Source organism: Equus przewalskii, chromosome 1, assembly GCF_037783145.1.
Source record: "Equus przewalskii isolate Varuska chromosome 1, EquPr2, whole genome shotgun sequence".
Lineage (NCBI taxonomy): Eukaryota > Metazoa > Chordata > Mammalia > Perissodactyla > Equidae > Equus > Equus przewalskii.
In genome coordinates, this window is record NC_091831.1 from 124,158,262 (window position 1) to 124,176,499 (window position 18,238).

At 48.9% G+C, this 18,238-nt stretch overlaps 1 protein-coding gene across 2 annotated transcripts in view; it reads right to left on the reverse strand.

Moving 5' to 3' along the window:
- Positions 1-2,974: 2,974 nt before the first annotated feature.
- Positions 2,975-18,238, reverse strand: part of NOX5 (NADPH oxidase 5) — a 39,818-nt gene continuing 24,554 nt past the window's right edge. For both annotated transcript variants that reach the window (XM_070622325.1, XM_008538572.2), the window contains 6 exons: positions 17,242-17,286; positions 16,719-16,843; positions 16,362-16,446; positions 15,580-15,679; positions 8,655-8,821; positions 2,975-7,640 (listed from right to left, as the gene is read on the reverse strand). In XM_070622325.1, the coding sequence (XP_070478426.1) occupies positions 7,509-7,640; positions 8,655-8,821; positions 15,580-15,679; positions 16,362-16,446; positions 16,719-16,843; positions 17,242-17,286 (654 nt within the window). In that variant the 3' untranslated portion in view covers positions 2,975-7,508. The remainder of the gene's footprint in view (positions 7,641-8,654; positions 8,822-15,579; positions 15,680-16,361; positions 16,447-16,718; positions 16,844-17,241; positions 17,287-18,238) is intronic.

The window sequence follows — 18,238 nt, forward strand, 5'->3', positions numbered from 1 at the left end:
AGCAGAGACCTTGACTCTTCCGTCCACTGTGCAACTCCAGCATCAGAATGGTAGGAACTCAACAAACCCACCTGTTCGGAATTCTACTTGACAGCCCCACAATATGCTCTAATGTGGAGCCTGGGGGGCAAAGAGCTCCCAGACGACGGCATAGGAGGCCCTGGGAGACGGACTGAGGCTCTGATGCCATGCACGGGGCTCTGTGCCTCCCTCCCGCCCTCTTTTCTTCCATACTTATTTTTTGAGGGCCTCCTGTAATCGAGAACTTGTGCACAGAGAAATCAGATTTAGTTCCCACCCCCAAGTAGATTACCATTACAATTTAATAAGCTGGGATAATCTATGCATAAAAATTATGGTAAAGTAATAAACAACATAAAGAGAAGCAGACAATGTGCTATAATAGTTTTGTCATCCACCCATTCATTCATTCACTCATTCAGGGAGCATCCACTGGGCTAAGCCTGGGATGCAGGGATGAGCGACCTCAGCCCCTTCCCGTGGGATGAGGCAGTGGCTGCCTCCTCAGGGTAGTAAAGGCTTGGGGAGAGCAGCCCAGGAGAGCAAGCTCCAGGCCGGAGTGCCTGCGCCCACATCCCTCTCGTCTCTGCTCAGAGTGGTGCTTTCCCCAGAGCTGGTCCTGCCCGGGGTACGGCCTCCAGCGCTCTGGCCTGTGCAGAAAAGCAGGTCAGTGAGATTTTAGACTGACCGGCCCCTTTTGGTGTCCATCTGGCCTCCCTCCCTCCGTGGTGGCTGGCAGAGGGCCCCAGGCTCCTGGCCTGGCTGCTCACACACAGAGCCATCCACAGACAGCGCCCAGCCTCTTTCTCGCCTGCCCCCGAGCTTTGCGGGGTGATTGATGGGGCTGCTCTCGCTCTGGGTCCCAGAGAGCTCCGTTGAATAATAACTTGGCAAAATTACTCTCTTTTTTTGCTTTCCCTATTTCTGATTCATTTGCTCTTTCTAAGTCATTCATCTCTTTTGAGTTAGAGGAAGAAGAATGAGAAAGAGGAGGAGGAGGTGTCAAAGGCACAAGGGACCATGAGCCCCACCTCTTCATTTTACAGAGGGAGCTGGAGACCGAGTGCACCTCTGCCGCTAGGATTTCTATATTACCCCTGACTTCTGCTCCTAGAGGAAAAGCAAGTGTGGGAGGTGGGGGGAGACGGGAAGCTCTCTAGGGCCCCTGAGGTCCCTTGAAGCAGCTGCCCACTCTATCCACATGGGAGGCTGGTCCAGTCTGCCTGCAGGATTTGGGGTTTTCTCACCCTTGAAGGGGAGCAGCAGAGAAGGGAGGGAAAGGAACGGGGCAGGGGGTTCCAGTGAGCCACATCAGCTCACCAGCAGTCTCACTGATCATCCAGTAGAGATGGGCCAGGCGCTGGGGAGGCAAAGACAGTAGACACTGTTCCTGGCCTCAAGGAGGTCACGAACACGTAAATAGGTAAATACAACACCTGTGGTGGATGCTGTAGCAGAAGCAGGGCTGATGCAGTCAGACGGACAGACGGAGGCTGTTTATTCTGTGACGACAGGGACCAGCAAGCAAGTCTTCACAGATGGGCTGATGATAAAATGTTCTGAAACCTCCATCCAAAGGTGGGGAAGGGTGCTCCGAATGTCAGCCGTTGCAGAGGCAAAGGCTTGAAGGTGTGAAACTGCATGGGGTTTCGAGGGCAACTCTAAGCTATATGGCGTTCTTAGAGCATGAAGAGTGAGACACGGGAGGCAAGGAAGGGCCAGTAATAATACTGATCATAGATCTGAATCTAGTGCTTATGATGGGGAGGTCTGTGCGACAGTCTCAGGAGTTTGGCAACAGCAATAGGAGAGCTGTCCAGCAGGAAGGTGTGTGATCAGATCCACAACAATGCGGAGGATGGGCTGGAGCTGGGAGAGGCTGGAGGAAGGAAGACCAGTCCAGAGGCTACTGCAATAGTCCAGGTAAAAGGCAATTTAAGGACTGAACCAAGGAAGGGCCAACGGGGAAGGGAATGCGTTTGAGAAACATGTGGAATGTCCTGTTGACATGGCTTGGCGATTGGCTGAGGGAGGAGGATGGGGGAGACAGAGGAGTCAAGGGTACCTCCTGGTGCCACCAGCCAAAAGAGGGATCACAGCGGTGGAAAGAGTCATGAAACACTGCCAAGCACCTACTAGGTGGTAGCACTATTCCAGTCACAGAGACGCAGAGCCAATAATTCATTTCCCTTGAATGTTCTTCAGGGTTATTTAAAGAAAGCTCAATCTGTGTATGTAAACTCATAGCCAGCCAAATTTAGGCGAACCTCAGAACTTTTTTCTTTTGCCAAAAAATGCACCCTCTTCACCCCTGCCACGCTGGCATGATTCAAGATGGCCCCAGTTGTCCGTGGGTAGGATCAGGGTGGCCTCTTTGGGGCCATTGCTGCATGGCTAAGGTTGGGCGGCTGGAAGCTTCCTTGAGAGTCAAGTCTCCTTCCAGCCATCTCTGCCGTTCAGCTTGAGTATTTTTTCCCCTGGGATGGATTTCCCTATAAAATAAATGTCTTGTCTGAATTAATCTTTTTTTTAAAAGGAGAGAGTCATCATATTGTAAAGACAGATCATAAAAAGATGCATCAATCTGTCAGGAAGGCTGGCTGACAGGAGTATTTGTTTAGCAGAGACACTGTGCCCCGAGGTGTCTGGACAGTGAGGCTGGGCTGGTGCTGGGCACAGCCCCGTGCGCACAATTCCCCCTGGATGCCCATGGCCTCTGCAGTCTTTCTGGACCCGCTTTGGGCCTGGAAGGGGCCTTTTATTTTAGTACTTAGCCCATTTAGGGCAACTTTGCATATTGAACATTGGCACTGTAGCAGCCTCACTGTTCAGATGAGGCAGGGGAGCGCCCCCAGCGGGAGGGGCCAGTCCCGTGCTCCTAGCAATGTCTGAAACACTTTCATTTGAGAACTAATCAATATGAGGGATCTTAGACGACACTTCAGACAATCTCTCCATTTTTTTAATTCTTTTAAATAAATTACATAGGCCATAACATAAGTATATAGATAAAAAAGTAAAACATCACGTGTATAATACATGATGTACATGGTGTAAAAATTACATACTGTGAAACATTACATGGATAATTCATAAATACATGAAACGGAAAAGAGAAAAGTGCTGAAGTCCTCCCTTACCTCCTCCATGGTGACCACTGGAAACTGGTGTGTCTCTTTCTGACCCTCTTCCAGCGCATTTCTATCTATTGATCCCATGCACAATATGCAAACACTGCTCAATTTTTGTTACGTGAATAGGATCAGATCAAAACTTGATTTGTTTGGTTTTTTTGCTTAACATTCTACTTTGGGTTTCTTTTTAATATATAACTAATAAACTCTTATCAAACAAAGTTCAAACTTTATAGAGAGATAGAAAATTAAAAGTAAAAAAACACCCAAAATCCAAAATCCTTTCCTTCCTGGCCCTCCATTGCCAGTCTCCAGGGCAAACAGATCAAATAAGTTTATTTTTGTGTATCTTTTAAGAAGTGATTATGCATAAACTCGTGTTTAAACACATGCCTCCTTCATCTGTTCATTTTATAGCTGAGGAGGTGAGCGCTCAGAGAGGTCACATGGCATATCTAAGGTCACACAGCTGACTGGGGCCGAGGCTCATGCAGAGGGCAAAGGGCTTTCCGCTGCACATCTCCAAGGTGATTGTCCGGAGCCAGTCGAGGTGGCTGGTGTCTCTAATCCCTCCCTAACCTCAACCTAGTCTGCAAGGGGGTGACACTTCTCAATACTGTCCGTGTCACCCTCCCGTCCCAGGATCGCCCATTGGCTCTCAGTGTATTGACAGACTGCACTTGTGCCGCTCACGGGGGAGGGGGCTGCCTCGTCATTTCTTCTCTAATGTCTGCTGTCCCAGTCAGAGCTGTCGCCACAGCAGAGCAGCGGTGGAGCTGGGCAAACCGATTCATTCAGTGGGCGTGCGTGTGTGCTTTTGTTCCCCAGATGCCATGACGATTATCCACAGAGCACCCCTCCCAGGATACTTCCATTGAAGTAACTCCTTGGCCAGGTGGGAACTCACACCCAGATTAGGCCCATTGCCCCTCCCTCTGTTCCAGATTCTGGGGCCACAGGCCTGACCTTAGGGAGCTCACAGCCTGATGGAGGAGGACGGCACACACCCATGTAATCACCCTTTTTCTGCATTTGCCTGTGCCCCTCTCTGTTCTCTTTGTGTGTGGCGGTCTCAGCCATCTTGAGCCCAGATGTGTCTACAGCATTGCCAACATCTGGGTGAAAGAAAAGTCAGCCAGCCATACGGAGGCATTTGTTTCTTGTTGACGGCAGGATGACCCCACCTGCACATCTGGAAAACATCCAGATGAACACACTGAGTGATCTGTACACCCATATCTTTGATCCCACCACCTATGATGATATGAGGTGGCCAAGCCTGGACCCACAAACTCTCCCAGAGCCTGGCCTGTTCTGACCTTGCAGATGCACAAGAGGGAAGCCCAGAAGCCGGCCACTGGGTACGGGGAAGGAAGGGATGTGTGTACGTGCGTGTGTGTGTATGTGCATGTGTCTAAGGGGGTATCGGGGTTGTGAGTGCATTTGTGTGTTAGGGCGAGGTGCAGGCAGCTAGAGAAACTCTGATCTTGAAAATGAACTCCTTCAACTTCACAGTCCTGCCCCAGACTGGGCCTGGAGGTGTTGCCTTGGACCTGGAGCTTCGGCGTGGGGCATGGTCCTCTCTGGCAGGACTGACTCCCTGCGGCTCGGGAACCAGGCTCTGTCCCAGCAGACAAACCCACCGAGATCCCTGATTCTTCAGCGCCCCCCAGTGGGCAACAACTGGAATACGTCTGGAGAGAAAGCCTGAGGACCCACGTGGTCGCAAGTCAAACATGTGGGCCCTTGATGGATCTTAGAATCTGTGCTGAAGTTCTTCCACCTCTCCTCCCCCATGTAATATAAAACTCTAAATGAACAGTGGGCTATTTGCATATGGGAGTGGGAGACTGGTGGAAATGCGTGATGAGAGAGCAGAGGACTGTGGACCAGGGCTCCAGTATTTTAGGGCAGTGTGGACAGAGACTGGACAGAATGTAAACTCTGTGTGCATGCGTGTGTGTGTGCGCACGTGTGTGTGCGTGTGTGTGTGAAGTCCTTTGCTAACCAGATTCTGCTCTGCCAGCCCTCTTGGGATACCCACTTAGCTTACTGCTGCACTCCAGGTAGTAACAGGCTTTATTCTAGGCTTTCCCAAGTCTCACGAAGAGGGGAAAATGCAGACTCAACAGCAGGAAATGGGTTCCAACACTGTATGACCCTCAGGCTGGGAACTCAACGTCTCTACGTCTGAGTTTCTCCATGTGAGCTGTGCGCCTGCCCCAGGCTTGTTGGAAATTAACCACGATCACGAGTGGAAGGCCCCCCAACACAAGACCTCCCGGACACGCGGGCTCCCAGTGCCAGCAGAGGCTTGGGGATGCCTAGCTCCTCCTTTCTACCCACCCCACGGAATGTGGTCACCTCTTTCGTAGCAGGGCTGACAGCTGGGTCCCCCTCTTCCTCTTGTATTCTCCTCCTGCTCTTCCCACATCTTGAATAAGATGTCCTGTGTCCCATCGTTTGTCCGTCCCAGTCCCCAGGATGTGTTTTGCCCTCTTCCCCAAGGTGCACCTCAACTCCATCCACCACTCTGTTTTCTCACTGCTTCTTTTTGAAGAGAACTTTTCAACCCAACTTTGCTCCATTGTCACCTGCAGGACTCTCCCCTCGGTCCTCTCTGCTCATCCTCTGCACATACCTCCTCATCTGCTGCATCCCAGCTCCCCCCTTAGCTACCCAGCTCTTTATAAGTGGTGTCATCATCACAGCTCTCACCCAGCTTCCTTGCCTGTTCTCCCCCATGGACTTCCAACCCATGGAAAAGAAAGGTACAAACTACGGTCCCACTGGGAAGTGCCTGATTCCAACCCCCTGAAGGCAGCTTTGGGGAGGAGTGTTTAGACTGTTACAGAAGAGAAAGAACCTAGCAAGACTGGCTGCAAGGCGGAGGATGCCCAGGAACTGTGGGGGTCATGGGCTCATGGTGACGGGCAGATGGAAAATGCCTAGCTCAGATCTGAGGGGGTGAGGCCAGCCCTCCCAGCCCTACCCTCACCCCAGCATCTCTCCTCCCCAAAGGGTCTCCTCCTTCAAGGAGCTCTCCAGCTTTTGTACTTGCTGGCTCTACCATCCACTCCTGCCCAGACAGTGACAGATGCAAACAGAGGCTGGGACACAGAGATAGAGGGAGCTGCAACGCAGAGAGAAGATGCAGAGACACAAACGTCTGGAGCCATAAAGAGCTGCACAGGGATGGAAGATGAGCGTCCTGGCCTGAGTGTGGGTTTGGGCCAAGCTTAGATGGGCGGGGCTAGAAGTTCTCTTGGAAGAATCTGAAGCTCATTTTACTCGTGTCTCATTTCACTCTTGTAAGAACCGTGACCAGGGGATGTCATCAGTTCCATTTTTCAGATGAAGAAACAGACTCGGAGAGGGTGCCAGGGCCACCCCGCTGGGGTGTGGCTGAGCTGAGCTTCATGTAGCAACCTGCTTGATTTCCAGGAACGTGGCCTTTCTGTGACCCCTACAGAGAAATACACACACCAACGCTGCCTCCGTCCTATTTCTCCAATGACTCAGCACACGGAGAGAACGGAGAAACCGACATGCAGAGCAATGGAAGGACACTGAGGGACACATACAGGGGAGAGGTACAGAGAGAGAGACGTAGAGAGAGAGAGAAAGGAAAGGGACACAGACAAATAGATAGGAAGACAATGCCATAGAGAGAAGTGGGAAAATATGCTGCTTCTCTCTCCCTATGGGAATGGGTTTTGGATAAAATACACATTCCAGATCTCATCCCCAGATCTTCAGCATCAGAATTTCTGGGAGCAGGACCCAGGAATCTGCATTTCAAGAAAGCTCCTCTGAGTGGCAAAGTGTGCTTTGAAATGCATCAGAAAAATAAGACACATTGATGAATGGATGGAGGAAGGGATAGATGGATAATACTCAATAAAGCAAATATAGCAAAATGTTAACTGAGGAATCTAGAAAGTGGGTAACACTGTTCACTGTACAATCCTTTTAACTCTCTGTATGTTTGAAAATTTTCATAATAAAATGTTGGTGGGGGCAGTTCCCAAATGACTGGAATGAATAGGCAGGTCTGTGACCGCCGTTGTAGGGGGAAGGTTCCCTCCAAGGACTTTTGGAGGAGCGGTTGCCCTGGAAACGACCGGCACCAGCCTGATCAGTTCCACAGCAATCCCAGAACGCAAAGGAGCGCTGCGCAAGGCACGGCTCTCTTCCTTAGCTTCTGGAGAAAGTCCATCTGCCCCCGGGGCCTCCTGTTCCGCGTGGAGCAGGATCAGCTGGTCTTCTGAGGCTGGTCCCTGTGGGGCACTGGAAGCAATGCGACTGAGCTGGCCCGCAATGTGGGCTTGGGCAGAGCTTGGCGGGGTGCGGCTAGAAGTTCTCTTGGAAGAATCTGAAGCTGAACTGCTCACAGTGGCCCTTGAGCACCTTGGCCAGAGCCGGGGAGCCACAGAAGAAGACCTGCACCCTGCCCTTCTTCTCGGCAGCCACTTTCTGGAACACCTGGAGTCATGGGATTGGGAGAGAGCAGAGGGAGGAGAGGTGGGCTGCTGACCCACCCAGTGACACCCCCAACCCCTGAGCTGACAACACAACGGGTCGGCGGCAATGGCTGTCCATCCCCATGAGGAACTCCAAGACAAGTGCTTGGCTTCAGAACAGAGAGGCCAACATGCAGCCATTCATTTAGCAGCCATTTGCTCAACCTATAAGCTGACCCAGACCCCGGGGAGGGACTGGGCCAGAAAGAAATACGACCCAGGACCTCTGCTCAAGGAGCTGCGTCTGTGGGGCAGACGCACACGAGGAGGCAATGACAGCCCAACCGGAATGCTGAACCCCACTGCCCAAACCTCTGGCTGGCCACGTGCCTCCATTGAAATGTCTCTTTCCTGAAGTCAGGCTATTTCCCCCCAGTGAGGACCCTTTTCCATCCCAAAGTCTGCTTGAGAATTGCCTTTGCGGAGAGTCCCCCTTGGTGCCCAAGCACGGCTGGCATCGCGCTCCCCCGCTGCTCTCCAGGCCTGGATTCTCTACAGCGGTTCAGAAAGCGGCACCTTGTGGTCACTTCGTGCACACACTACACCCCGAATGGAAGGGCTCAGGGACGATAACATAATAATAAAATATAAAGGCTGGAACTATTTTGTGTCTCTGGGACTCAGTTTCCCCATTTGTATCAAGAAGGGATAAGATTGGATGTTTCCCCCTCTCCACTCGGGCCTTCTGACTCTGGCTCACTGGGAGTCAGGGCTGGGAGAGGCCTGGGAGGTCATATAGGCTAACTTCCTCTCTGATAGATGGGGAAACGGAAGCTAATGATGGAACAAAGTGAGCTAGTGATGGAGCCGGGAGGTAGGCACCCCGCCTCCCTTTCCAGCCCTGAGATCCTGGCTGGACTCTGGATGCTGGCCTCATGCTTTGCCCCGAGCTGCTTGGCCCTAATCTCCCGAGCCGCTGCCTCAGGCTCTCAGCCCCACGGGTCCCTGCAGGCTAGGGGCTCCCGCTGGCCTTTACCTTGCTCCAGTCAGGCCGCCCAGGCTGGGTGCGTGTCTGGAGGCCTGTGATGGAATCCTTCTTCTCCTTTTTGGCCAGGAGGTCGAGGGCCATCTGCAGGCCAATGGCCTTCATGTCATTCTTGCCCAGCGCAGAGGTCATGTACATATGCAGCTCCAAGAAGCGGTCTACGTGGTGAGAGGAGAGGGCAGTACTGAGGGGCCAGCACCTATGATGGGGAGTGGGCAGGACACCAGCCACCTCGTCCTGGGGCTTGCAGGGAGACCAAGAGTGCTTGGAACTCACATCCTTAGTAAACCGTGTCCACCCAGGACCTCCCTCTGACCAGGGCCGTAGAGAGGAAAGACAGCCCCCTGCCTGGGCTGGGTCTTCTCCATGCACGGCATACACGTGTTATTTTATATCCGTTGCCTAATGTGAGCCTCACAGTCACCCCAGGAGTTATATTTCTAGAAGGGGAAATGAATCCCAGGGCAGCATGGCAGTCCTTGGGCTCCAAAGCCCATGCCCTGCCATGCCTCGCAGTGTCTACTCAGTCTGGTTGGGGACACAAGCCATGCACACATGAAAAGGTAACTGAGACCAAAAGGTCAAGTGTTGAGTGAGTGGATCAGATGGCAAATGCTGCTGACATCAGGGAGTGGTCTTGGAAGAGGGACAAGATTCAAAGGGAGGTGAAAGGAAGGCATCCTAAGAAGGGGGAATAGCATGAGCCAAGGCGAGAGGCTGGAACGAACAGCGTTTGTGCGGCATGATGTGACGGCCCAGCTGGAGCAGAGGACCCTTGAATGGGAGCAACAGCAGATGGGACTGCACACATGGTGAGGCCAGGCTGTGAAGGGTCTTGAATGCCCAGCAGAGGACCCTTGAATGGGGGCAGGTAGAGGGAGAGGGTATTGGAGCAGGGCAGGACTGGATGGAGACAGTGTTTCAGGGAGGGGAAACAGATGACTGAAGGGGCAGGGCAGAGACTGGCGTCTCTGAGACCCATTAGGCCCCAGCATCCACAGTTCTGTGCCTGCCATGGGACAGGCTTGCTGAGATGTTGATCCCTTCAAATCTCAATTGGGACTCCCAGGTGGGCACCTCTGTGCTCAGGCAGCGTCCTCTGTTTTCCCAGATGAGGCACACAAATTTTATCACTTTCCATGTGCGCCATGATGGGGAAAGACTGGCGAGTGCTGCCTTGGACCTGTGCATGGGTCCACGCCAGAAATGGTCGGATTCATGAGCTGATGATCACTTCATCCTTCTCCTCTCCCTAGACTAAATGATTTATGCCATCCCAACTTGCTCTTTATTGTTTCGTATGCCACCATTAGCTCACTTTTCCTTTGGCTTAGGGTCTCAGCCACTGTTAAAATGCAAATGGCCCTAGGAGCGAGACCACATTTTATTCACGTACCACCTAGATAGTGCTGGGTGGTGTGGGAGGGAGGCAGATGCACTATAAGGGGTGCCCACCTGAGAATGCCCCGACCCTACCTCCTCCTCCCTCGGCGTTGCCATACCCCAGGGAGGGGTAAGAGAAGAGAGGAGGAGACACCGTGGTGGCAGGGAAAGAAGGAGCTGAGGAGGACGACCTGACATGGTTTTCACTCTCTCCAAACAGTTGTGTTTGAGATAGTCATCCCATTTCTGGGATACTCTCCTAAGGAAATCATCCAAAGGAAGGAAAAAACTATGTGCACATACATATCAATTGCAGCTTTATTTATGATAGTGGAGAATTAGGAATAAACAAAATGTCCAGGAGGAGGAGCTTGGGTAAATAATGCACGGCAAACCACCAACTGTATCATTCATTACGTAGCCATTAAGTACCACTTCTACCATTGCTAAATTTACTGGGCAGTTATCAAGCTGCGGTCCCTTTTCTAAGCGCTTACAAGTGATATCTCATTTAATCCTCATGACAGTCCTCTGAGGCAGGTACTAGTCATATCCTTATTTTTCAGATGAGGAAACTGAAGCAAGGCAGTTAAGTAACGTGGCCAAAGTCCTATAGCTATTATGGGATAAAGGTTCAAACTCAAACAGAGCAATTGAAGCATAAGCTATAAGAATTAAAAATTATAAACCACAAATTCTTTAACTCAAACCTCAGAATACAATTCAAGTCGAAAGCAGAGACCTCAAATTTCGCTGCGATTAATGAGAAACCTTGGAAGACATCTGGGTAATAAAGTTGTTGACTCAAGTGGCTTTGAGAACACAAAGCACTGGGTTAGCTGTTACCCTCTGTTGACACAGATTAAGAAAAAACAAACAGCAAATATTTACATACCAGTAACTAGAAAATTTAAACTTTTCCCCTCGCTTGTCGTCATAAAATCAAGTTTCTAGGGAATTAATATACGTAAGAGCATTTAGAACAAAGTCAAGGCTATATAAATATTTGCTGGAATTGTTATTTACAAGAAAGGGCAAGGAACTTTATGGCACATTCTAAGGTTTCGTAGTTCTCTTCCAGAGACTGCTGACTTGTGATTTAAGGCTTTGAATGTTTGTTACAGTAAAGTACGTCTGTTTGAATGTTTCTTGTAGAAAACTGTGTTTGATTACTTGAACTTATAAGCTATGTTTATCATATGAATTTGAATTTACTCATGGAAACTTTATGATAATTAAACAGCCAAATAAGATCTAGTTCCGATGAACTCCACCAGTATAAAAAACCACACCAATTCTCTTTAAGTTAGAAACACATCAAAAAGTATTCCTCCTTGTGTACAATATTCCATAAGTAGAGTATAACAAAACAAGATAATTATTTCAACAGATTAACTTTAAAATACAGTAATAAAACTTCAGAACAGTCATGTGCCACATGAAGATGTTTCAGTCAATGATGGACCACAAAAATGACAGTGGTCCCATAAGATTAGTACCACATAGCCTAGGTGTGTAGTGGGCTGCACCATCTAGGTTTGTGTAAGGACACTCTGTGATGTTCACACAATGGTAAAATCACCTAACGAGGCATTTCTCAGAAAGCATCCTGTCATTAAGCAACACATGATGGTTATTCCACAAAGGTGTCCCACGACGACTATGATGTGACCCACAGAAAGATGCTATCATATGTAGTAAGCACTGGCTCAGTGAAAAATGCAGGATGCAACACTTGGGACGTGAGGAAGGGGAGACGGCAGGGGCTGGAGGAGGACATTCAACACACTCATTTCCAGTGAAAGTTTAAAAGAAGGGCCCAAACGGCAAAGACTCTGTACAGGTACTAAGGACCTGTACACCTTTACCTTAGACATTCTCTAAACTTGTTGACTGCCACCTCGTTAGGAAAAATATTGAGCATCTGTCCTCAATAAACATATATGTTTATAAAGATGTTCGTCTCTACCAACAGATTACGTACGCTAAAAGTTTATGTTGGGGGGCCGGCCCCATGGCCAAGTGCTTAGGTTTGCATGCTCTGCTTTGGTGGCCCAGGGTTTGCCAGTTTGGATCCCAGACATAGACCTACAAACCACTCGTCAAGCCATGCTGTGACAGCATCCCACATAGAAGAACTAGAATGACCTACAACTAGGATAACAACTAGGTACTGGGGCTTTGGGAAGAAAAAAATAAAGGAAGATTGGCAACAGATTTAGCTCAGGGCCAATCTTCCTCACCAAAAAGAATTCTAAAAAAAAAAAAAATTATGTTGGAGTAAAAAGAACCATATTTACTTTCTCACCTTAAATGACTAGAAAAATGGACAAAATATGCAAAACAATGGTTTCCAGACATTGGTTAACAGGCAGCGCAGCACTGTCATTGCTGAGAGAGGGACAAATGGAATGAGCCCTACAGTTGCCCCAGCTTACTGCCTGACGCTGGTCTCACGGAGTTAAGGAGACAGAAACTAGAGCTCAGGGAGGCCAAGACAGCAGAACATGTCAGGCACAGTGCTGGAAGCGGGGACTGCAGAGAAAGGGGAGAGGGCAGGGAGATGAGAGAGAGGAAAGGAGAAGGAGAGGAGAGAGTGAAGACGAGAGGGAGGGAGGGAACTTTGACGGGAGGGAGGAAACAAGCTCTCCAGCTCTGGAAATCGGCATAAAGTTTCCACAAGCCTTTGGCTGAGTGTTAGTTGTACGTGTGTGACAGGAATTACCAGAAAACACTAGGCTGCACAGTACCTGGAGCTCAAGCCGAGCTGGGAACAGTCTGTGTCTCCACCAGCAAGAGTGCGGAGACCTTGTCACGTACAGGGCAGTGGGCGAGCCCTCACAGGTGTAGCGCCTTGGCACTGGGGCCAAACTAGCCCCACAATAAAGGCTGCTCTGGACCCTCCTTAGCCAAACTTAACGGCAAGGAGTCTCGAAAAGAAAAATCTCGAAAGGATCCAAGTTATCCTAAACAACGTAACTGTGCTCTAGAACAAAGGGAAGTGCTATTGAAAGAAATTCCACAAAGTCCAGAACACAAGATGCAATCACGATGCCTGCACCCGACAAAAAGTTATCAGCCGTGCAAAGGAACTGAAGCATACGGTTCATAACGAGAAGACCAGTAATCAGAAACAGACCCAGAAACGACAGAGAGGATGAACTCAGACAAACATGTTACCACAAATGTGCTTGAGAATATAAAAACAAAGCAAAGCAGATATGGAAAGGAGAGAAACGCAAGACATAAAAGAGACCCAAATGAAACTTCTAGAAAGGAAAAAGAGAATCACAGAAATGAAAAATACAATGGATAAGATTAACAGCTATCCTAGGCCCCTTGGTTTTCCATACAAATTTTACAATCAGCTTCTCAATATCTATTTTTAAAAATCTGCTGGGATTTTGATTAGGATAGGAATCATAGATAAGGTATTGCAGAAGAAAAGATCAGTGAACTTGAAAACGGCAATAGAAACTATCCAAAATGAGGCACAGATTGAGAGAGAGGGAGAAAAAAAGAATGGAGTCTCAGTGACCTGCGAGATATCAAACAGTCTAACATCTATGTAATTGAAGTGACAGGAAGGGGAAGGAGAGACAGAAAAAATATATAAGGAAAGAATGGCTGAGATTTATCCAAATTTGATGAAAACTATAAGGCCATATATCCAAGAAGTTCAATGAACTCTAATACAAGAAACATAAAGAAAACCATTTCTCAGAAATGCTTTGTAGTTTTCAGTGTACAGATCTTTCCCATATTTTGCGAAATTTATCTCTAAATATTTCATGTTTTTAAAATTTTATTTTAAAATTTCCAATTACTAATTATTTGTTGTTAGTAAATAGAAATACAATTGATTTTTGCATATTGACCTTACATTCTGGACCCTGTTGAACTCACGAGACTGATCAAAATGAAAAGTTAAAACTACAAAACTTCTAGAAAACATAGAAGAAAATAACTCATGACTTTGGGTAAGGTAAAGATTTTAGATAGGACACAGAAAGGATGAAGAATAAAAGAAAAAATCTGATAAAAAGGACATCATTAAAATTTCAAAATTTTTTCCTTCAAAAGATAGTTTTTTAGAAAATGAAAAGATAAACCACAGACTGGAAGGATGACGTTGGAAAATATACACTTGATAGTGGACCTGTTTCCAGAATATATAAAGAAGTCCTATAACTTAGTGAAAAAAGAAGACAAATATCTGCATTTAAAGAGTGGGGAAAATATTTGAACTGACATTTTACAAAGAAGATGGTACAACAGCAAAACAGAACATGGAAATACGCTCAACATCATTCATCCTTGGGGAAATGCAAATTCAGAGCACACTGAGATCTGACTATACATCCTCTAGAATGGCGAAAAGTAAAAAGATTACCAACATCAAATGTTGGCCAGGTTTGGGAGCAACTGGAACGCTTATACATTGCTGATGAAAATACAAAATCATATGGTTACTTTGGAAAAACAGTTTGGCTGTTTCCTATGAAATGAAACCTAACACATACCATACTACCAGCAACCCCATTCCTAATTATTCACCTAAGAGACAGAAACATACGTCCACACAAAGATTTGTATGCACATGTTCATAGCAGCTTTATTCAAAATAGCCAAAAAGTGGAAATAACTCTAATATCCATCAACGAGTGAATGGAAAAACAGATTGTGGTATATCCATAAACAGAACACCACCCAGCAATAAAAAGGAATTAGCTATTTATTGATACGTGCAACAGCTGGGCTAAATCTCAAAGAGGTTATGTTAGGTCAAAGAAGTTAGACAGAAAAGACAACATATCATATGATCCCATTTACATGAAATTCTAGAAAAGGCAAAACTACAGTGATAGAAAGCGGACCAGTGGTTGCTGGGGGCTACAAGTGGGGGGACGGTGTCAATGCAGAGGGGCACCAGGGAACTTTGGGGGGGACAGAAATGCTCCGTGTTATGATTGTGCTGATGGTTACACAACCATAAACATTTGTCAAAATGTCACTGCATTTATTGTACACTTAAGTCGGTGAATTTTATTGTTTAAATATCCCTCAAAAAAACTGAAAAAAAAAGTATGAATAAGAATCACCTGAGAAGCATATTAAAATGCATGTTCCTGGCCCCACCCCGGGGAATCTGATTTGGAAAGTTTGGGATGAGATGTGGGAATCTAAATTTTTAATAAATGCTCATTCCGAATGAAAAGAAATGTCATAAAAAAGAGAAATCAGAAAAAAGAAGATATACATTTTTACAAAATGTGAATAAGAAAAAATACCAGAAGGAAGGAAATCCTTTAAAATGCCTAGAATAGTCTGGATAACTGAACAAGATTGTGAATGATTTTTTTCTCCTCTATTTTTTGTTTTACAAAATGTCCCATTTTAGTGGGGAAAAAACCAACACCCCTGCCTCCGCCATTTTTGATAGAAATGGAATAACCTAAACACTTCTTTAAAAGACCCAGAACCTGAAGCCCCTGCCCAGCTCCCGCCCTCTCCAGGCCCGTCTCTCTCCTACCCTCTTGAGTCTCCGCAGCCTGCTCCATCTCCAGGTTGGTCAGCAGGCTCACAAACCACTCGAAAGACCGCTGGTCTCGGTTGATCCAGATGAAGTCCACCTAGCGAGAGGGGCCCTTCGGTTCAGAGGCAGGGCTTCCCTCATCACAGCAGGCTCACATCTGCCATTCCCAGCGCCCCTATGACCAGCTGGTGTCAGCAGGGCACACATTATTACCATCCCCACTTAACTGAGGAGTCAGAGGTGAGGAGCCTTGCCTAGGTCACAGAGCGGAACCCATGGGACCAGAACCCAGGTTCCTGACTGTGGGCCAGGATTTTCTCTAACAATCATTGTTCACAGCAAGCAGTGTTCTGAAATACGCTTAGGACAGGCAGAAAAACATTACTTATTTTTTTTAGAAACTCTTTTAAGAGGCTTATACAGAATAATGAATTTTCAAAAGGCAAATATGTTTTCATTTTTAAAACCACCGCCAGGTCATGGCTAGCAAGCATCATGGCTGTAACTGAATCCGCCACTGCCTGACTTTCAGGCTCCCAGGTCTCTAGTGCGACACCCACCTTTAGGGTGAGAATGTCTCTCAGAGGAGATGGGGGAGCCCTGGACACTTAGGTGGCACCAGGAGAAAACAGGGCATTGGGGGCAGGTAGGGACCAGCGGATCCAAGCCCGGGAGAGGTCATCTGCCCCTCCTCTGCCTCTGCACAGGAGGCCCTGCCTGTTCCCGGAAGTGTGTGTGGCGGGTTGGGTCCCAGGCCTGCCTGCAGGAGCCGTGCTCACCTTGTGGAGCTTCATGTCCTCGTCCTGGACAGCGTCCATCCAGGAGTGCTGGCAGCGGGGGCAAATGTGCCTTCTCTTCTGATGCCTGAGGGGAAGTGGGAGGAGGGGTTTTGAAGTTGGGGCCAGTGTGAGACTTCTTGGGACCCCAGAGGACATGGCAGGGGACAGGGAGGGAGGTGGGGTGGCAGGGCCTGCCTTGAAAGGGGAGGGATGAGACCTAAAAAAGAGAGGGAGGAGGAGGAGGAGAGAGAAAAGGGGAGAGGGAGAGGTGAAAGGAGAGAAGGGAGGGAGAAAGGGGAAGGCATCTCTCAGGACTCTGCCCAGGATGCAGGCAGCAGCCGCAGCCTGTCTACCCACCTGTGCATGATGCTCTGCAGGATGGAAGCGAAGGGCGTGATGCCGATGCCCGCCCCGATGAGCACGGCATGCTCCGAGGCAAAGATCCTGCGGGTGGAGGTTCCGTAGGGGCCATCGATGTAGCACTGTGCACAGGAGCAGGTTAGAGGAAAGAGAGGGCTGAGTGGGGGACGAGGAGAGCTGGACCCCGAGGCTTCAGGACACCTTTTATAGCAGCAAGTCATCTCCTGGGCTGGAACCCAGTCTAAGTGGCTCCCACTCCAGTGCTCTTTTATGAGCATCAGTCTGGGAGAGCCCTAGATGTTAGAATGCAGAGCTGGTGAGGGCAGGGCCCAACCAGCAGGCCTTGTGTGCGCCTGCGAGGGGAGCGGTTTGGTTCTGGATACCTGGAAGTCAGGCCGTGGGGACTTGAGGAACCTGGGTACCTACCGAGTGCCACAGCAAGCCCCCCCACAGGCAGAGGCTTCATTTCCTCTGTTGGGGCAGGGCTTCCTGGTCACATCCACCTCCTGGAGCCTCTTACCTTGATGTTACAGAATTGGTGGTTCTCAGAGGACATTTCAGAGACCTGCGGGGAGTAGAGCAGAGAGCTGCGGGTCTCTGGGAGTGGACATGGCAGGCACTTCTCAGAGACTTCCTAGCCCTTGCCAGCCCAAGCAAATTCACAACAGGGGAATTGCCTTTTATGCCCAAATCATTCCAGGGAGCATGGAGCCCTTCTGACGGAGAACATCAGTGGTGTGCTGGTAAACAGACTCTTCGGAAAAAGAAGCAACAACAAAATCCTGATTGTTAGTGTCCGTCGATTTCTGTGGTGCAAATCCTGCCATCATGGCACCCATCAATGACTGTGTATAATCACTGACTCTCAAAATTCCTGAGAATTTAACAATCGGCTCTTGTGGCCACAAATCAGCTTCAGGGTGTGACTGGAGAACATGTACCACCAGCTGCATGTTCAGCTCCATCTCCAGCCACGCTCAATAACTATCATGTCTCTAGACATCCCCTGGCCCGGGCATCCTTTTCCCTCTGCCTAGAGCACCTTTCCTCTTCCCCAGCTGGCAAACTCCTGTGTATCCTTTGCTGTCCAGCTCATCTGAAGTGGCTGCTCTTCCTCAAAGCTTTGCCCAGCTGCACCAGGCAAAAAAGCCAGCGGCTGGCCTGGCTCCTGGCTCCACCCTGTCCTTGGAACCCTGCTCTGGACTTGCTGATGGGGAGCTGCCTGAAGACAGGGAGCAGGCCTCACCTGTCTGCTCTGCCCAACTCCCGCAGGCCTGAGCACACGGCAGACAGTCAGACCAGATTTGTTGAGGTCAAATTGTGGGAGGTGAAGGAAGCAGACCCCCCTCAGCTCCAACAGGTCAGGGCCCTGTGACAGTTCCCTCCCTGGGGCCAGAAGACAGAGTTAGGAGTGACCGTCACAGTCATCTGGGTCAATCCCCCATTTCACAGAAGAGGAGGCGAGTCTGAGTGTGGAAACTCGCCCAAGTTTCCGCAGAGCTCGGGGTGGAGCCTGG